Consider the following 20,747-nt stretch of genomic DNA (forward strand, 5'->3'; position numbering starts at 1 on the left):
CCAATCATTGATAGGTTTCTAGAACCAAAAACATCGATAGCTTTCTAGAAATGAATCATCGATAGCTTCCTAGAGATCAATCATGCTTAATTGTTGGCAATGATTTATTTTTATCTTAGAAGATGTTAATATATCTTTTTTTCTTCTCCTTTCAAGAACTGAACAAAATACAAAACAAAAATTGAAATGAACATTGATCACACTAGCAATGATAGATAGCAGACCTATAGTAAAAAAATGGGAAGAGAATGTTGGTTTCGTATTATTACACATTTGACAAAGAGATTATTTTAAGGAATGGCATGGCCATTAGCATGCAAGCTTCCAAGAGTGGCAAACCCCATCAACCACAAACCATATCATCCACAACAGGAGGGTATGAGCCACGATAGATTCAAGGGGCTTGTACTCACTACTTTCTTAACAAATGGAACGATGAAAAAAATAAGGTCTAAAATTTCCCATGTCTTCAATACTTCTAAGAGTGGCAAGCATTCAAGAAACCCTGATTAATAGAGTACATTACCTTAAATGCTACGCACATATTTACATCCATATGACGCCATTCCACTTGCATATACATCATCACATTGCCATATCCAAGCCTCCCTTTTTCCTCAAAAATAAAACAAGTCCTAACCCATCAAACTACCACATTATTTCCCTTTGCTTTCTTCATTTGTTATTAATTTCAGTAATGTTTGTTGGACTCTGACATCACGATCTATCGTCACAATCAAATCAAGTAGTTTCCGTGCTTCTTGTAATTTGCCTCCTTTGCATAATCCTTGAATCAAGGTTGAATATGTTACAAGGCTTGGTTTAAGTCCTTTCCTCACGAGATCTCTAAATGTGGAAATTGCTAGATCATATCTATCTATCCAAAAATAGCCTTCTATTAACTGAGTATAAGTCACAAGATCAGGATTACATCCCTCCCTGCCCATGCTTTGCATTAATTCTAAGGCCTTGTCGATGAAGCCACCTTTACACAGACCTTTCATGACCACGTTATATGTTACAATATCAGGAATATGTCCACTCTCAACCATCAATTGGAAAGAGTAAATTGCATCACTGCTCCGGCCAGACGTGAAAAGCTCATCTATCAATGTGCTGAATACATGGTTACTTAGTTTATAGCCCTTAGTCCTCATCTCATTAAGGAGATTCAAGGCATGATCAAACATTCCTTGTTTGCATAACCAGCTTATAACCGTAGAATAAACCCCAACGTTCCGTTTCTTGTCACTTTGCAGCAGTCCTTTGAGGGTAGAAAGAGCCTTATCGCGACATCCTGACTGCAAAAAGCCTAGTATGAACACTTTACATGTAACAGTATTTGGAGTGCAACCTTCTTCCACCATTCTCTCAAAAAACAAGAGAGCTTCGTTTGTTCTATTTACTCTAAGTAGCCCACTTAGTATCGTATTGTGAGTCATAACATCGATGGAATAGCCCTTCTCTCGGAACTTATCATACATGGCAAGTGCAGCATCTGCTCTTTCAAGCTTGAACAATGCATCAAGCATCTTGTTAGGCATTTTCGTTTGAGGATCAAAACCCTTACCTCTCATTTCATCCAAAACTTTGATAGCATCATCCATCTGGCCATTCTTTATGAGCCCATTTATAAGGATATCATAAGTAAGCCCATTAGCATCACAACCTTGATTCCGCATTTCAGAGAGTATAGAAGTAGCTCTTTCAGGTTGACCCACCTTAAAGGAACATTCAATCACTGCATTAAAAGCCCTAATACTTGGTCCAAAGCCTGTTGTTGAGAGATCTTCCAAAAGTTCAAATGCCTCATCTATCTTTTCTTCATTGCATAACCACTTGATCACAATATTATAGGTCACAATAGTAAGAAGCCCCCTCTCCTTCATCAGTTTGAAAATTAAGATTGCTGTCGTAGCTCTCCCTTCCTTGAAAAGCGCATGGATCAAAGTATTGCAAAGTTTGCTATCAGGATCCAACCCAGCAGTAACCATAGTCTTAAAGAATGCTACTGATTCATCAAGCTTTCGAAGCCTACAAAACCCATAGATCAATATCCTGAATGTTACCACATTAGCGAAACAACGCAGGTGAAGCATCTCCTTTAGAGTTTCCATTGCTTTGTCATCTTTTCCATCTTTGAGGTATCCATCCATAAAAGCATGATAAATGTAGCGATTTGGAGGGCAATTCCTCTCTTGCAAGCAAATTGTAAGTTTCCTAGCTCTTTTAAAATCGCCACTTCTACAAAGAGCAGTAACCAAAGTAGCAGCAGTCATACTATCGGGGATACAACCACTTTCCAGCATCTGAGAGAATGCCGAGAAAGCACTGGTAAGCCTCTTTGCATTCACCAAAACACTTATATACTCTCGATAAGTCATTGAGGTGGGTCTACATCCATGATCTTCCATAGCATGAAAAGTTTTGATTGCTTCAGGAACAAGATTTGCCATGCCGTAGCTTCTTATAAGCACATTGAAAGGGATGTCATTCAAAGGTATGCCTTCATTATTCATGTTTTGGATCATTTTCTGTATGGATTTGAAATCGTGTGCTTCTCCAAGAAGCTTGATAAGAGCATTGTATGTGTGTTGATCATGTGCAAAGTACTTTTTCTCTCTTATCCATTCAAAAAGACGAAGGCCTAAATTTGGGTTAGATATTGATTGAAGAATCTCAATGAGGTTCGAGGAACCCATATGCGACGAGAAGAGCTCTGCGAGAGACAATTCAAGACTATAGCTCCATACCTCGTTCTCTTTAAGACGGGAAAGAACTTCAAAGAGCTTTTCCGGCAGCATATCTTGATTATATTGTGCATTTCTTGGTGATGGCACTGATGGTGGTAGTGATGATGATATGTATGGTGATGATGGTGGTATGCTAGATGATGATGTTATGTTTGACAACGATGATATGCTTGATGATAACGGTGATGATGAAATGCTTAAAGACAGCTTGTTTGATGCTGTCAATGTGATTCCATGGCCTAATTTCTTAATATTGCAAACAGAGATGGAAGATAAAGGGAAGCTTTTCTGTGAAGGCAGCAAAGGGGAAGTTACCTGGGTGGAGCTATGCAGCGATGGAGATGAAGATGGAGGAGCAAAGGATGAAGAGAAGTCTGTACGACTGTGGAGTAACATCTCTGAGTTGTACCCCTAGGTGCTCTTTCTCTTTCTTTCAAGGATTGAGCTCTCCTCCCCTGTTTCCAAAGGGTCTTCTTCCTCTGTCTTCATCTCGAGGGTTTTAAGCTCTGTTTTGAAATAGGTTTCGGAAATTTCCACTAAATACCCCTCTCTCTTCTTCCTTTCTTCAAAATTCCCAGAAATACCCCTGGGATTGGGGATTGAGCTCTCCTCCCCTGTTTCCCAAAGGGTGTTCTTCCTCTGTCTTCATCTCCAGGGTTTTATGCTTTGTTTTGAAATAGGTTTCAGGAAAATTCCACTAAATACCCCTCTCTCTTCTTTCTTTCTTCAAAATTCCTTGAAAAATACCCCTACATATAGGTAGCTAGATAGATCTGTAACACCCTGCATTCGTAACAATAACTTACCTCTTATTGCTTTTGAAGGTGGATCCATTGCTTCGATAGCACTCTGGTCCACGCAAACTAGTTGATAAATTTCTGAAAGGTATCGAGTAAAAACACATGTTTTTTATATAGTTAGGTAGGTAGGTATGATAGATTTTGTTGGTAGTCATCAAAGGCCAAACCGACTAGCCATACTGTAACTTCCTTCATGCCATCTTATGGCTCTCTTCTACAACTCATTAGTTTTGTATGTAGCTCAGTTTTATACTTCTCACCTCGCTAGTAGCGATGGCACACTCCTTGAACTGATCAATTCTCGTTTGATGTTTAGCAATGCGACATCCTTCACAATAACTGTTTGCTTATCATCCATTACCCGAATGGTGAGATCCTTTGATTGTTATATGAGCTTGAGTCCAACCTTCGTCATTTCGATAGTTGGGTTTGTAAATATAAAAACGATAGCGTGCAAAAGCTAAGATAACCGGCTCGTTTGGATAGCAACAGACCATAGAAAGTAGAGATGAAGGTTTAATGGAAACATTAACACACATACTCGAGAGAGAGAGAGGGAACCAAACTTGATTTCAAAAATAATACTCTATACATACAATGTCCTATAGAACACTTTTTATACAAGTCCTCAAAAGGACTAACAGAAGTACTAACGTGTATTTCAATGCTCATACGAGCAACTAATACAAACTCCAAGAAATATGCCTATGTACTAGGCTAGGACTGTAGGCCTCTAACGGACGATCGGTTCACACTATTCTGGAGTATGATCCAGTTCTTCAGTTTTCGGATATCGATACGACTCCTTGATCCAGATCCGATTGAGCTTGTCCGCTCAACACTCCCCCTCAAGCTCAACTTGAGGTTGGATCGTTGTTCTATGTCCGTCGGTCCTCTTATCTGGCTTTATTGGAAGGAAGTTATCCATGATTCGTTAACAAGTTGTGATAACAAGTGTATAATTACTTTATAAAGTGTAATTTTTTGGACATAGGGGTAGTTTGGTAAATTTGGAACTTCAAGGAGCATTCTGGTAAATAGACGAACTTCCAAGGGTATCCTAGTACTTTTCCCTAAATTTTATATACATTATAAGTAGTGTCTCCTTTTGATGTATGATTATCAAATTTATGATAAGTATGATGACCAAATTTATGACAGGTATGATGACCAAATTTATAATAAGTGTGATGTGATAACCAAATTTATGATTATTTTATCACACAAATTCATAATATGTATGATAATCAATATCTCTAAAAAATGGTTTGGTTTGGTTCTAAATTTTCCATGGTTTGGTTTTTATTATAAATAAATGGTTTGGTTTGGTTTGGTTTCAAGGCCAAGAAACCAAATTGAACCGAAACCGAATCGGGCCCATTGCTAACCACCACCCTGGCATCAAGTCGTACCTAGTAGTAGGTACTAGCGTGCTCGTTATAAGGGTTTGTTCACCACACAATCACAGTCTCAACATAGTCAAAATGATGTGCTAATGCGGGTAGCTAAGTCACATATTTATAGCCAAACCTAAGGCCCCAAGCAAGTTCACACTTGGCCCGTATGGGTTGTCTCAATTCCTAGGATTAAAAGTAATTAACCCTTCTTTACACTCTTGATTAACCCTTATGCTTTAGACCATAGTTTTAACCATATAGATCATACGTGCATTTTTTTTTAGAATGTTTCAATCATTCGAGTATGGTAAATACCATACTTTTGTATTCATTATTTATTATAAGGTAAATTTTTTTTAAGGTAAGAAAGTTAAGGTAAAAAGTGTAAAAAAAAAAACATAAGAATGTTTTGATAAAATACGCATTCGTTTGCCAATGCATTCAAGTATATTACATACTATGCTTTAGATCATAATTGAATGCACCACCCCGAGAGTGGATGACTGTTTTAGAGCATGTGTTGTGTTCAATACATCGAGTGATGAAGAGGCAAGCATAATCGAAGCTTGCATGATCTAGGACAACGAGAATGAGGCCTCCACGGTTGAAGACATAGCCACAAACAACGATGCCAAGTCGGAGGTGGCTATGGACAACACGACAAAGGAAGATGACAAATGGGTCAAGATATCCTCCCCATTAGTTCTAGAGACTTAGGCAATTGTGTCCGAGAACCAATGTAAGACCCAAGTGATAGAAGGTGGCGGCGAGGAAACGAAGGTCGAAGCTTATGTGTACAACAAAAAGGCCTAGTGAAGCATGATGGTGCATGTCAAGGGCCAAGCGGGACAAGTGAACCCGAGGGGTGTTCCCCAAGATGTGATTACGATATCCAACTCGAAGGAGGACAATATCACGAAGATTGAAGAACCAATGGTCAACTCTAACGCAAGAGTATACCATAAAAGAGGGCAAAACAAGAAACATGCAATGAGGTTGTCTAAGGACCTAAATGTGAGTATGTGCCTGAAAAATGGGCTACAAGGAGTACTCAACATTGATGTTCGGATGGAACCTAACAAAGGAAAGCACGTATCGTCAAAAGAAGGAAGGCTAAAGGATGATCGGAACGAGGGCGGCACATGCATGGTGCACGATGGACTATGCTCAGGCAAAGCGGACGAGGCCATGACAACCAGCAATGGTGGTGCAAGGTGTGGGCAAACAATATGGTGGATCAGCCGTTGGGGTGGCTAACTGTTGGGACTACCCGTTGTGAATGGGTTGTCCCAACCCAAGGCGGCACCTTCTTTGGAGCTGGGACTAGGACTGGCCTCCTTAGTGAGTCCCAGTTCAAATTGGGACAACCTAGGGACACCACAAATTTCTGAAAAGCACGAACAATAGAATAGAAAGCAACAGTGTGAAGGTCTACTAAGCCACAATAAAGAAAATGGGGAGTTTCTCACCGTCTCATGGCCATCATTTAAGATTTCAAAACATCTTAAGAAGATGAAGACCAATTGTATCATACAAAAATGTGCATGCTCAATTATTGTACCCAAGATACAATAAAGAGTTCAAAAAAATGCTTAGAATACTGAAGGAATAAGAATAAAGAATACATTACTGGTATATGCAATTCACATATTTCTCCATATCTTTGGATAAGATCTGGGGTATGGTAGTAGTAATATACAAGGAATAAAAAAAAGTCTTTGTGCCTCTACATCATGGGGATGGTGGGGATGAGAGAGAGATACATAGATATATTATTAACATCCACCAAGACACCGATATGATCTGTAGAATGGAGCTGAGCCTTTGGGTTGGATCAAAGTTAAGTTCTCTCAACTTTTGTCACTTCAAAAAGTCACAGATTCCTCAGGACTCTGTCTGATCATATGTTTCAATTGCCTTAATGCAATCCATAATCGATCCTTTCTTTGACATGGCATCCATCAAAGCTTCATGAACTTCACTCTTGTTCTTCAAAAGTGAACCAGCAAAAAGCACCTGTAGAGGATGAGCACAAGCCAACCAAATCAGGGTGAATTATCTCAGGCATTAGTAAGGTCAATATTCATACTTCACGGTATCAGATGGTGTGCTCATCTCTTTTGAGATTTGACTACAATTTTAAATCATTCAATAATGAGTTTTGATATCTGATGTTTTAGAAGCTAGAGCAGTGGCTCGAGTAACCAAAAGGGAGCTAATAAAAAGAATATTTAAATGTATGCAGAAACTAAAGGTCTTTCCTAACGCAATTGCAAGAGGGTTCAATCCTTGTTAAGGTCACTGAGAGTAAACAACAAGTTGATATTAACGCTTCTTATAGCAGAGAACCATAACCTAAAAGTAGCTGAGTTACAATCACAGGTGCAGCTCCAGATTCTTGATCAAGATATTTGAACCAAACTGAGTTTTTCTCAAATAGATAGCATTCATATGACCACTGAGGAAAAACTGTACTTAGGAATATTCAGTTGACCTAGAAACTATTATACATTTTAACATTAAAAAGGGCTCATTTAGCCACTTCAACTCAAACCCTTGAAATGCTAAAATATACAACCCAGCATCAACTCTACCAAGTCAAACGTGTTGGATCTAAGATGTTAAATGTTCAAAATGATCTTGGGGGCTCATTTAGCCACTTCAACTCAAACCCTTGAAATGCAAAAATATATACAACTCGGCATCAACTCTGCCTAGTCAAAATTGTTGGATCTAAGATGTTAAATGTTCAAAATGATCTTGGAAGTGATTAAATTCAAATAACTGGATAAAATTTTAACCAGCTCACCGCCCATCTGGTAAGATTCTGTTGTTGCTCACTGCTCAGTTGTGGCTTGGTTCTATTAATAAGTCTCTGTAATGAAGCATCTTAAACAATCAATTACCTTTCACATTATGGTTCAAATTCAAAGACTACGAGGTTAATTACCTGAAGAGAGAATAAATCAGCTGATTGGCCCGTAACTTTATCATATTTTAAACCTTCAGCTGCAATGCCAGCCATAGCAACAACTGCAAACCTGTCAAATGGTTAAATAGCCTAAGTCCATTGACATAGGATAGAGTGGCAAATGGGGCATGAGTATTTATTTACCTATCCAAATCTTTACTGTCCAGTTTACCCTCATAAATGCGTTTCTGTACCTTTTCATCAATAAGGTTTACATTCTCCTTCCCAATGTCTAGAGAATACCCCACTATCGGTACACCAAGCAAGTAGGCAACTGAAAATGAGGTAAAATTCTTGTGTCATCACCAATGCAGAAATATCATGCTATTGACCATAATTAGATTCATGCAAAAGTTTCCATAATAAACTAAATTTTAAGAAATAAACACACGCTGGCATTATAATAAGCATTACATACAAACTTTAAAAGCTGAAATGGTTTACACATGACATTACCCAAAAAATGAGCTGCCTCGTGTCTAAGTACACGATCCTGGTAATCCTCAAAGAGTGATGAGAAGCTCCCAATAGCCACCTGCAATAGACTGCCATAGAATTGTGAAGGTACAGAGTTTGCCAAGCAATCAATATATAGAGCATCAAACTTCTAGAAAGAGCATTGAAACTACCCTGGTGCAATGCTCCCCACCGCTAGAACCACCAAGGATATGCTTCCAATAAGATACGGTACAAAGAATCCCCAATCCTGGAATTAACTACCAAACTACCTTAAACTTTCTGCTTGAAAAGAAACAGTTGCATCGAGATATCTAGTGTTTACCCCAGGCAGCTGACTCGTAAGTACACCCAGAAATCCTGTAGTTCCAACCACTGTGAACAGAAAAGCTGCCTGTATGACTCAATAATGAGCACAAGCATTTTCAGCTATTTGTATCCGGGAGATTTGCATCCAAGATTTTGCAGTTTACACATAACTCACATCAAGGCTTTTGCAGTTTAAATAAATAACTCACTAGCTTACATCATCTCTCACACTTGGTACACCAAGTTTTTCAGCATTCTTGATGCCTAGATTTGTCAGCTCACGGACAAATGTCTGAACTCAAAAAGTAAGAAAACATTAGAAACAGTGCTAACTTGAATATTTCAAGAAAAACAGGGGATCTCTAGAGTGTTTAAATGATCTACTGAGGGTTTGGTTCAATGTTGTTCCCTACCACAAGAATGTGCATCAGAAATAGCACATATCTAAACATCATTTATTTCATAAAAAGAAAGTCCAAGAAGGAAGAAAAAACTGACTGTACGGCGTGAAACATAAGGTTGTGAGTTCCATAATTTTGCCCATCCAGCTTGACGCAATTGCTCCATGGCTTCCATTACAGAATCTCCATCTTTCTGTTAAGATCAAGATATTGCTATTATGAATAAATGTGCAACTAAATTTCAATTTAAATTGCAGTAAAAATCCAGATCCTTTTCCTGTAGAAATTTGAGGGTTCTAAGTTTAAATTAAACCCACAATATTATTTTCCAGTCAACAGACATGTCTATAGCAAAACTCTCACAATCAATCTCTCCATATGTGGTACATGTGTAGTTAAGAAGGAAGATACAAGCATGATCAGACACCATGGTATCATCCTCCTATTTTAAGGACCGTTTTGTAAGCATGCAATATTGAGGAATTTGTAGGTAATTACATATTATAAGAATACATAGATGTTAAATAATTGCAAGAAAATCATATGCATGAAGTCACAGAGATGTCTCAACTACAGACACTATATCAATTACATAAAGATGAAATAAAAAATAAAGAGAACAACTGAAACTTAGAAAAGAACAGACCCAACAGAAGGAAAAAATAACAATGACATATAAGAAAACTGAGATAAGACTGCACCACTTCTTTCTGTTAAGAGTTTGATATCCAAATATATTAGAACACCAATACAATATATGACTAGAAAAGAAAAAGTTACTTTATTGATCAAATTTCAACATGCATACATACATCCATAGTCAAAGCTGTGAATTATCATAAAATGGGGGGCTTCTATAAGAGATTGTGATTGGTAGTTCCACCTGTTGACAAGTTTCAGCAGTGCTAAAAATTTATTTCAGTTTAAATCATTTGAACATATCATCCAATGTCAGCAAGGTATGGATGTGGTAACAGTCCAAAATCAATCCAATCAGAGACTATCAAGATTTATGTAGTCTAAATTTTCAAAAAACATAATACATGATTACATATTACTATTGTAATGGTTCACTGTAATACATATTCAAGTTCATTGTAAGTTACCACTTGTATAGCATAACATGAGAAAGAAAGAAACATATATTAACATCTTTTAAAAGGCCAAAGTGGCCTATAAAACCAAACAAGAGATTACATCGTGAGTGTTGTCAGAACCATATTTCTGGCACTTAACCCAAGGTATATATCTAGCATCCAACACTATGTTTGGCCAAACAACCACTCCACCCAGATGATAGGTCTATCTCTTGCTTAATTGTATAGTTTTGTGTTTGTAACATGCTCCTCAAGGTGGCACATCACATTTCATGGTTATAGGAATCAGTGCAGAAGCAAAACATACCACTAATCAAGAAATCTAGCCCATTGATAAACAGCCACTCACTTCTCATGACATTACCCACAAGAATTCAACCATTGGCACCAATGCTTTCTTCTTTCTTGACCGCAAAGCACACAATCCTAACGTGGATTAAAGATCCAACCATTCTAGCGAAGAAAAGAGCATACTGAACTAATCAAAACCTCCATATACATTCGTGTACATTACCAAGAGAAACCAGCATTCGTAGGACCATAGGGTTTCCTTTACTTCCCTTCAACCATTTTTTGATGCAACAACCCCAACTTGTCCAATAGAATCTGTTGGGAATAAAGGGCCATCGTGCCTTTTATTAGTGCACGAGTGTGAACGCACTTGTAGCACACTTGACTTGTATATACATAATATCTAAAAACCAAAAAAGAGGTACACTCTTTGTACCCAAGACAGTGTGCATTTCCCTCTCACTCAGACTCTCTCCCTCTCTGTTTTTTACCTAAACCCTAATCCTCGTGCTGCCTTCAAACTGGTATCAGAGCTGAGTTTAGGGTTTTCTGCAGAGCAGATTTAAGGTTTTCTGCAGAGCTGAGTTTAGGGTTTTCTGCAGAGCAGAGTTTAGGGTTTTCTGCAGAGCAGAGTTTAGGGTTTTCTGCAGAGCAGAGTTTAGGGTTTTCTGCAGAGCAGAGTTTAAGGTTTTTTGCAGTGCAAAGTTTAGGGTTTTTTGCAGAGCAGAGTTTAGGGTTTTCTGCAAAGCAGGTCACGTTTTCTGCAAAGCAGGTTTGGTCCTCCGTTTGGGCTAAGAAATCATGACTAGCAACAGTGACAGTAGCCACCTTATGCACATCAAGAAGCTTGAGGGTGCACATAACTTTGCGGTTTGGAAAAAGCAGTGCTACAACATCCTGCTGCAGAAGAAGCATGCAAAGCCTATTAAAGTCAAAGGGGTAAAGCCTACAGATATGGACGAAGATGATTGGCAAGAGTTGAACAAGCTTGCATGCTCAAATATTGAGTTGTCGATTTCTAATGCCTTGCTATTTAATATTGAAGGTTTGGATTGTGCCTATTCTATATGGACTAGACTAGAGGAACTGTATGCCCAGAAGACGGCAGCAAGCAAAGTTTATTGGCTTAAAAAACTTATGGATTTGCGTTGACAGAGGGCACACCCATGTCAACTCACCTGAGTGTGTTCAATTCCATTTTCAGCCAGCTGGTTGCCTTGAAATTCATCATTGATGATGAGTTTAAGGCCACGTTTTTACTTTGCACCTTGCCAGAAAGTTGGGATACTTTCAAGACTGCTATGAGCAATTCAAATGCGATGCTTCTTTATGCCGATGTAGAGAGTTCTCTACTAATGGAAGAGTTGAGTTGGCAAAATAATGCATCCAATAAGTCCTCTAGTGCATTGCATATGAGGGGTAGGTTACAACAAAGAGGCAAATCTGATAGTTATGGCCGTAGTAAATCACGTGGTAAAGATGTAGAATGCCATCACTGTGGCAAAAAAGGTCACTTTAAACGTGATTGTTTCAAATGGAAGAAAGAGAAAGGAAAAGGCAAGAAGATAGATGGTTGCATAGAAGAAAAGAGAGACATTCAACCGAGGAAAGGCATTGCAGATACGAATAGTGACATGCACACTTGGTTACTCGATTCCGTGCTTCTTTCACGTCACCCCTCATCGTGAGTGGTTTTCAGATTACACAGGGGGTCGACATGGTGTTGTCCATCTTGGGGACAACTATGCATGTGAAATCGCAAGTATTGGCACTGTGCAATTACAGTTTCAACGTGGTTCTGCTTTCACACTTCAGCATGTACGGCATGTACCTCAGGTCAAGAAGAGCTTGATTAGCACAGGACAGCTAGATGACGATGGATTTCACACCACCTTTGGTGATGGGAAATGGAAGATTTGTAAGGGATCTAGAGTTATTGCCAAGGGTAGTAAAAGTGATACTTTGTATCCTCTCCATGTATCTAGTGTGAGTGACCATGTCGTTGCCATAACCGAGCAGCCTAGTGTTTCTTTGTGGCATGGGTGGCTGGGACACATGAGTGAAACTGGTATGAAAGTATTGTCTCGTTTGGGTTACTTACCATGTCTTCGTTATGCTGATTTTGAACATTGTGATCATTGCATTTATGGTAAACATGTACAAACATCTCATAAAAAATCTCTTTCGCTGAAGTCATCCCCGCTTGAGTTAGTACATTCACATGTTTGTCAGATGCCAGGGCTATCATTAGGGGGAAAGAAATACTTAGTCACTTTTGTCGATGATGCTACACGGAAGGTATGGGTTTACCCTATTCATAGCAAGGATGAAGTGCTCAACAAATTTCGAACATTTTTGGCATTAGTTGAGAATCAAATTGATAAGACACTTAAGTGTCTTTGGTCTAACAATGGTGGGGAATATGTGTCCAAGACCTTTCAAGCATTTTGTGACAGCAAAGGGATAAAGAGGGAACTCATTGCCCCTTATAATCCACCCCAAATTGGAGTTGCAGAGTGTATGAATCGGACCATTCAAGATAAGGTCCGTACTATGCTGTATCATGCTGCGTTACCCCATGGTTTTTGGGCAGAGGCTGTTATGACAGCTGTTCACTTGATTAATCGGTTACCTAACAGGTCTTTGGGAGGGGGAATACCCCAAGAAGCGTGGTCGGGCAAGCCACCTTCATATGCTCACTTGAGAGTGTTTGGCTGTGAGGCTTTTGTGCACATTCGTAAAGAAGAATGCAACAAACTTGAGCCAAAGTCCTGCAAATGTATTTTCTTAGGATACGGTGACAAGGGTGAAATGGGGTATAGATTGTGGGATCCCGAGAAAAGAAAAATAGTACGCAGCAATGATGTTATCTTCCGGGAAAATCGCATGCATAAACAACCCGAAAAGACCGAGGAAGTACGGAGGGTTGTATTCCGAGAAGAAATACCTTTTAGACAGAAAAATGTGCCCACTGTACAGCAGCAAACACCTGCTGTAAACTTACCTGCAAATGCAGAAAATGAGGTTGGAAATGATCAGCCAGCCTTTGCCAATAATGATGAGCCACCAAATGTGCAGGAATGGCTAGAACAGCAAGCTGTTAATGCTGATTTGCAGGCTGAAATGCCTGGACAGCAAGTTGAAAATGATGATTTGCAGGCTCAACAGCTACCAAACAATGAGCATTGGGTTAGGAGATCGTCTAGAGTTACTAGAAGGCCTGACAGATTTGTTCCTGATGCAAACAGTGTGGCTGATTATATCATGGTAACTGATTGTGGCGAACCGACTTGCTTCAAGGAAGCAATGGACAGACAGGACAATAAGAAATGGTATAAAGCCATGTTTTCAGAGATGGAATCTCTTGAAAAAAATGACACTTGGGATTTGGTGCAGTTGCCTAAAGGGCAGAAAACACTTCCATGCAAATGGGTTTATAAAATGAAGGTCATTTCTAATTCCTCGCCAAAGTACAAAGCAAGATTGGTTGCAAAAGGATACAAGCAGGAATATGGAGTTGATTTTGATGAGATCTTCTCACCTGTAGTCAAGATGACTACATTAAGAATCATTTTGGGCTTAGTTGCAACTGAAGATATGGAGCTCATACAGATGGATGTGAAGACCGCCTTTTTACATGGCGATCTACATGAAGACATATATATGCAGCAGCCTGAAGGTTTTGTGGCTAAAGGCAAAGAGAAGATGGTTTGTAAGCTCAAAAGGAGTTTGTATGGGTTGAAACAAGCACCAAGAGAATGGTATCATAAATTTGATGCATTTATGCAGTCTCAAGGTTTTCGTACAAGTCAAGTGGACCACTGCTTGCACACGAAGAAGGCAGGAGATGGTAGCCTGATTATCTTGGTTTTGTATGTTGATGATATGTTGATTGCTGGCAAGGATATTCATGCCTTGGATTCATTGAAGCAAAGCCTTCATGGAAGCTTTGATATGAAGGATCTTGGTGATTCAAATCACATCCTTGGCATGCGAATACTCCGAAACCGGTCGAAAGGGGTACTCTTTCTATCTCAGCAGGAGTATATCTCTAAGGTTTTGCAATGTTTCAATATGGAGGGGGGGGAACAATTGGGGTTCCATTACCTCCATATTTGAAACTCAGTGCAGAAGACAGCCCTACATCTGATGCTGAGAAGGCTGAAATGACTAAGGTTCCATATGCTTCTGCCGTTGGCAGTTTGATATATGCGATGGTTTCTACACGCCCTGATATTGCTTTTGAAATGGGAGTGGTTAGTAGGTACATGGCAAATCCCGGCAAAAAGCATTGGGAAGCGGTGAAAGGTATTATGAGATACCTCAAAGGCACAAAGGACTTGGGCATTTGCTTTGGAAAGCAAAAGGCATCTGTCGTTGGTTTTACGGATGGGAACTATGCTGGTCACACAGACTGCAGGAAGTCTACTTCTGGGTATGTGTTTACTTTCACAGGAGGAGCGGTCTCTTGGATCTCCAGACTACAAAAGTGTGTTGCATTGTCTACTACAGAGGCAGAGTATGTTGCTGCCACTGAGGCGTGCAAAGAGGCTTTATGGCTTTCATATCTAGTGAGAGATCTTGGCATTACAGAGTTACCTATTCTTCATTGTGACAGCCAGAGTGCTATCATGCTAGCTCGGAATCCCGTCTTTCATGCAAAGACGAAGCACATAGAGGTGAAGTATCACTTCATCAGAGATGTACTTGACAGCAAGAACATTGAGCTTGTCAAAGTACATACAAATAATAATCCTGCAGATCTTCTCACGAAGGGTCTTCCAGCTGAGCGATTTGCTCATTGCCGACAGATGATGGGAGTTGGATAGATGTATGTATGCAGTTCAGCTTTGTACATACTTGGACTTAGCTCACTTTTTTTTTGTTTTTTTTTTCTCACGGCACATTGCCTTTAGGTGGGAGGTTGTTGGGAATAAAAGGCCATCGTGCCTTTTATTAGTGCACGAGTGTGAACGCACTCGTAGCACACTTTTGACGTGTATATACATAATATCTAAAAACCAAAAAAGAGGTACACTCTTCGTACCCAAGACAGTGTGCATCTCTCTCTCTCACTCAGACTCTCTCCCTCTCTGTTTTTGACATAAACCCTAATCCCCGTGCTGCCTTCAGAATCTTAATCCAATTTTGATCCAAACACCTACAACAATAAACTTGCAATAAATTTGAATCATCTTTGAATGATTGGTTTCTATTGATACACTACTCAGTTTCTCGATTCATAAGAGACCTTTGATCTCGACGATTGCATGCATGATATGGGGCAAAGCATCAATGCCTCATTATTTAATTCAGGTGGAGATGGAAGCAGTTCCAAAAATAACTAAAGTATTATTCCAATAAATGACCAGTATCCAACAGCTTCGAGATCCCCCTAAGTAAAGGTACTCAGAGTTAGCAGTTATGTCATTAAAACTTGTTGAACATGGAGATAATTGTTGTTGGTATGCTAAAATGCAACAATGGTTCGAATCTAATGGCATAAGCATAAATGCACTACCCCCATTCCAAAATAGCTTGGATTATTCCAATTTGAACATGACCCAAATGAAAATGGATAGATGATCTGAACTGATATCATGAAATTGGAAACACAAAGAACATGAATCAAAATCAGCCAAATATAAAAGCATGTAAGGTATGCAGGGAAGGGCTAGTAGAGGATGAGTATCACTTGCTTTTTAAATGCTCTGCATAAAGTGCACGTCATGAAAGCTATGATGATATATTAAGAGGGGGTGATGACTTGAGTGTCACACTAAAGAGAATGCCTAGAAGGTTGCTCTCATATGCGTATGCTTTACTCACACATCGAGATTGGGTGCTTCGAAGTATGAATATCCCTTTTTAGGAAGGAGACACACATCAAGAAAACTTTTGTACTTAGGTACCATGGGTCAATAATGGCCTCTCTATGGACGCTAAAAATATCTATATCTTGGTAGGAAGACAATCCATCATAAGGCACAAATTTTACACATCAAAGGATGGATTATTAAGTAAGCTTTCTTGTCTGAATATACATCTCACATTCGTTGCATAGTGTGATAGGGCAGTTGTAGACGTCTTCACATCATTTAGAGATTGAGTTAGGCAGATATGCACATACAACTCTAGAAGAAAGAATTTGCCAATTGTGTATCCAGGGGGGATAATATGTTTGCCACTATACTGTTTTTTATGAAATAAGAGGGAGATACCATTGCCTCTTTTAACCAAGGTTTTGCCCCACTATGCAAGGTAATGGAATATGAGAGCGAACAATACTCAGGATTGTTCTTGCTAGAATTCAAGAGACACAAAGAGTAGTAGTTGGACAACACAAGTTCATCCACAAGAACAATCACAACTTTCTATATCCCTACCACTCCTAATCATGTTACGAGTCAATCAAGGGTTACACAAGTGGACTCCCGACAATGACACTACAAAAGGATTACAATAGATTAGGCAGCAATTTATCCCACAACCTCATAACCCTTGTCATTTGAAAAATAAAGGGCATTATCACTCTCCATCAATCTCATCACCCTTGTCATCTGACAAATAAAGGCCATTATCTCTCAACATAAAAAATACTTCCCTTGGTTCATAGATCTTACCATTTTGGGTCAATCCATCTACGCGACCTCGCACATGATGTGATTCCTCGTAAGAAGTATTACGGGAGAAAGCTGGATCTTTCGCACTTGAAGGTTTTCGGCACCATTGCATACGTGAATGTACCCAATGAGAATCAAAGAAAGCTTGATCTGAAGTCAAAGAAGATGATCCTCACCGACTACTCACTTGAGCAAAAGTGTCAAAAGTGTTATAACCCTACCACTCAGTAATCGCAAATAAGCCAAGATGTGGTATTTGATGAAGAGACATCACGGTATAGCCCAGCACTAGTGACCCCCGCCATGCCTGAGACACGCGGATCTGCTGCAAATCCCGAGAGAGAAGAAGAGAAGCTGAGATCCATTATAGGTAGAGACCCAATATAGAGTCTGCCCTCACTCTGGCTGACCGAACCCCAAGTATCGTCAAGCAATCAGAGTGTTGCACACCATGAAGAAACCTTTGACGTGGTGTCAGCTCAGTGGTACACCTCACCTCAAAGTGACTGAAAGGGCAAGACCCTGGAGCACGAAGCCATGAGCATAGCCTTGGATGACAACTCCGATAAGTCAACCTGATCGATCAACAGCGAGTATGGTGTGCCTGTAATGAGGACATCGGGAGTAAAGAAAGCCCTGAAGGTGGGAAATGAAAAATTCCGTGAATCAAGCCGATAGAAGAACTTGACATTAAGGTTCAGAAGAACCTGATAGTATCAAATGGACGTAAAGAACATATTCCTCCAAGGCGAGCTCGAGGAGGAAGTTGACTCAACCACCCGGATTCAAATCAAGCAAACATCCACATGAAGTTTGCCAATTGAAGAAGTTGCTCTACACATTGGAGCAAGCCCCAAGAGCGTGGCATTCAAAGATCATGCTATATCTTCACAACATCAACTTCCAAATGTCAAAATCTGACAATTCGCTGTATATATAGAACAATCCCAAAAGCCCGCTCTTCGTTGTCTTGTATTCAATAACCTTGTTGATGGTGGAGAAAGCTGTGTTGAGACGTAGAAACTCAAAAAGCTGCTTTCAAAAAACTTTGAGATGAAGGGCCTGAATGACTTACATTATTTTCTCAGCATCGACGTCATTAGACATCCAGGCGGGTTCCTACTCTCATAATGACACTACTGTTGAATCTGCTTTACAAGTTCGGAATGACCGAGTGTAATTCCATCTCAACACCCCTGGATTGAAATATGAAGCTTCGTGTAGACTCCGGCGAAGTTTGCAAGCAAACATAGTATCGGCAAATAATTGAGAGTCTTATCTACTTGACTATCACCTGGCTAGACCTCAACTACCCGGTCGAGCTCATTAACCAGTTCACGCAACCCTGCTGCAACACTCACATGGATTGTGTTAAGCGAGTGGTACGATATCGGTGGAATTCTTGATCATGGTATCATCTACAAGCACAAAGTGCCGCTTCAATTTGATGGGTTCACGAATGCTTATTGGGCAGATAACCCATCTGATAGGAGATCCACCTCAGGATTTTTGTTTTCACTCGACAATGGAGAGATCTCATGGAGCAGCAAGAAACAATTCATGTCGAGCACTGAGGCGGAGTATAGGGGCAAAGTTGTAGCTGCATGCAAAGCCTTATGGCTTAAAAGACTTCAACAAACTGGTCAACAAGACAATACCAATCCACTACAACAATCTTAGTAGCAACCAGCTCGCAAAGATGAGTATCGAGACCAAGGAACACACGGAGAATCGGCACCAAAGATAACTGGAAGAGTATGAACAAGACCAGTATCTAATCTGACTCAACCCGGCAAGTCAGACGAAGACTTTTTGAAGCCCGGCAGATAGAGGACAAGGGATGGGGTAAGACCAGCAAGGCTTGGCACACAAAGCAAAACCTCAATTGGATAAGTCACACAAAAAACCTTGATATCTCGAGTTTTTTATTAACATTTTTTGGATTGGTAAGATTGACCTTGCATGATTGAGTTCGAGTACATAGGAGCAATGTGAAGACCACGGTCTCACAGTTTGAGCAACATTGACCTAGTCTTCAACTACACCAAGACAACCAGCTTACGAGGACACACAATTGACCTTGAGGGCATGTTGAGAATCAAGCTCAACATGTGTGAGCACATGCTTAAGGAGAAAAGCACGATGTCTTAAAAATTGTGTGAGCACACTTTATTGTAATCTGTGTGAACTATCTACTTACATGTAGAACTAGATTGTGACAACTAGTTCGTTGCCAAGTGTAAATGTGGTCAATGAATATTAGATATTCTTATGGTAGAATCGTAGTAGGGTGGATGTATATGACTAGACTCCACCAACCACATTTAATGTGGTGGTCCCTTGAAGACCTATATATAAAGCCCACATGGCCCATTGCATTTTGTCAATTAATATAGCTTTCTCTTCAGCCCATAATTTGTCACCCTCCCTCTTGTGTATTTTTCATTTCTGGTTGTTTCCTTTCATTTCTGGCAGTTCTCTTTCATTTCTCGTTGTTTTCTTTCATTTCTGGCTGTTTTCTCCGATTCTTTCTCCTGCTCACACAGACATTACGCTTCCACATACCCCAACTCTTAAGAGTTAGCATTCTTTCATCCCCTACCAAGAAACTGGGTATATGTCCATGAAGAGATGTTGACCATTGAGACATATGAAGGCATATTAACCTCAAGGATATGTCTTCTCTGAGATTTTGATATTATCAATGTACAACTGCATTATACACTGCTAAAATACCCCTAAAAGATACCTTATCTATGATCTCTAATCATAGACAAATGATATATATATATATATATATATATATATATATATATATATGGAATTTGTTTATAGGGAGCTGCTAACCATTTAAAAGTATATCATCAAGTTTATGCCTTTCTAGTATTTTTACACAATCCACGTGGAGATAATTACATGAATAGATCTGGAATGCATCCATTATTACATTCAATTGTGCAAGTCTTAGAGTCTTTGTAAATGTTTTTTTTCCGCTGTGTCTACTCTGTCTAAATAAATAAAACTGAGGTAATGTTGCAGTTCGACCTATTCCATTTCCAGATATTCTTCCATGATAATCTCCATCATTGCTTCAGCGGTTTTTTCTCTCTATTAAATCCATCATTTCCTTTTTATGCAAATATAGAAAGAGGGGAAAGGTTAAAAGATATATCTATATATATGTATACCTTCGAAAGGGCGTCTTGAAGGGGTAAGAAATCCACAGAGTTCTGCAGAGCTTGCTCTCCTTCCGTCGCAAAGATGCCATGGAGCCTGCGGCGGTGGTAGTGGTTATGGTGATGGTGAGAGAATCTTGTCGATACAGTAGACAAGAGGAAGGAAGCGGAAGCGGAAGAAGGGAGGGGAAGAGAGAGTAGCGGAGCAGAATGAGAGAGCGCCATAGCTCTTCCATCTCTTCCTATGTGGCCTATAATATCAATAAAGCTAAAAAAATTCTTCACGTGGCCATGATGGATAGGATGTCCATCCATCCAATCCATCCGCTCGTGTCTATTCTGCATCAAATCATAAAGAGGGTTGGCGAAGGAATCACGGCCACAGACGGTGCAGGTCACTCAGAGGAAGGCGCGTGCGATCTGCACCGTCAAATTTCGATAAGGAAGAACGTGCGAAAAAAAACCTGTCAGAG

The 20,747-nt window shown here is 39.7% G+C and overlaps 2 protein-coding genes across 3 annotated transcripts; both read right to left on the reverse strand.

Moving 5' to 3' along the window:
- Positions 1 to 241: 241 nt before the first annotated feature.
- LOC147861673 (uncharacterized) lies at positions 242 to 3,174 on the reverse strand. Of its 2 annotated transcripts, XM_087322804.1 has the most exons (2): positions 3,069 to 3,106; positions 242 to 2,971 (listed from the first exon to the last, which is right to left on the reverse strand). In XM_087322804.1, exon 2 carries the CDS (start codon positions 2,802 to 2,804, stop codon positions 657 to 659), a length of 2,148 nt encoding a protein of 715 aa, XP_087178930.1. In that variant the 5' UTR covers positions 2,805 to 2,971; positions 3,069 to 3,106; the 3' UTR covers positions 242 to 656. The 2 variants fall into 2 exon arrangements, with proteins under 2 accessions (XP_087178930.1, XP_087178929.1); XM_087322803.1 differs by having other exon boundaries at positions 242 to 3,174.
- Positions 3,175 to 6,526: 3,352 nt separating this feature from the next.
- LOC147861674 (uncharacterized) lies at positions 6,527 to 20,527 on the reverse strand. The gene is made up of 10 exons (XM_087322805.1): positions 20,287 to 20,527; positions 9,185 to 9,280; positions 8,904 to 8,978; positions 8,703 to 8,771; positions 8,551 to 8,627; positions 8,378 to 8,466; positions 8,066 to 8,195; positions 7,901 to 7,991; positions 7,760 to 7,825; positions 6,527 to 6,966 (listed from the first exon to the last, which is right to left on the reverse strand). The coding sequence occupies exons 1-10, from the start codon at positions 20,497 to 20,499 to the stop codon at positions 6,835 to 6,837; spliced, it is 1,038 nt and encodes a 345-aa protein (XP_087178931.1). The 5' UTR covers positions 20,500 to 20,527; the 3' UTR covers positions 6,527 to 6,834.
- Between the last annotated feature and the right edge of the window lie 220 nt (positions 20,528 to 20,747).

The sequence above is a fragment of the Azolla caroliniana genome, unplaced genomic scaffold (assembly GCF_043228905.1).
Source record: "Azolla caroliniana isolate FFs.n. ecotype wild unplaced genomic scaffold, voAzoCaro1.0.p SCAF_7, whole genome shotgun sequence".
In the NCBI taxonomy this organism is placed as follows: Eukaryota; Viridiplantae; Streptophyta; class Polypodiopsida; order Salviniales; family Salviniaceae; genus Azolla; species Azolla caroliniana.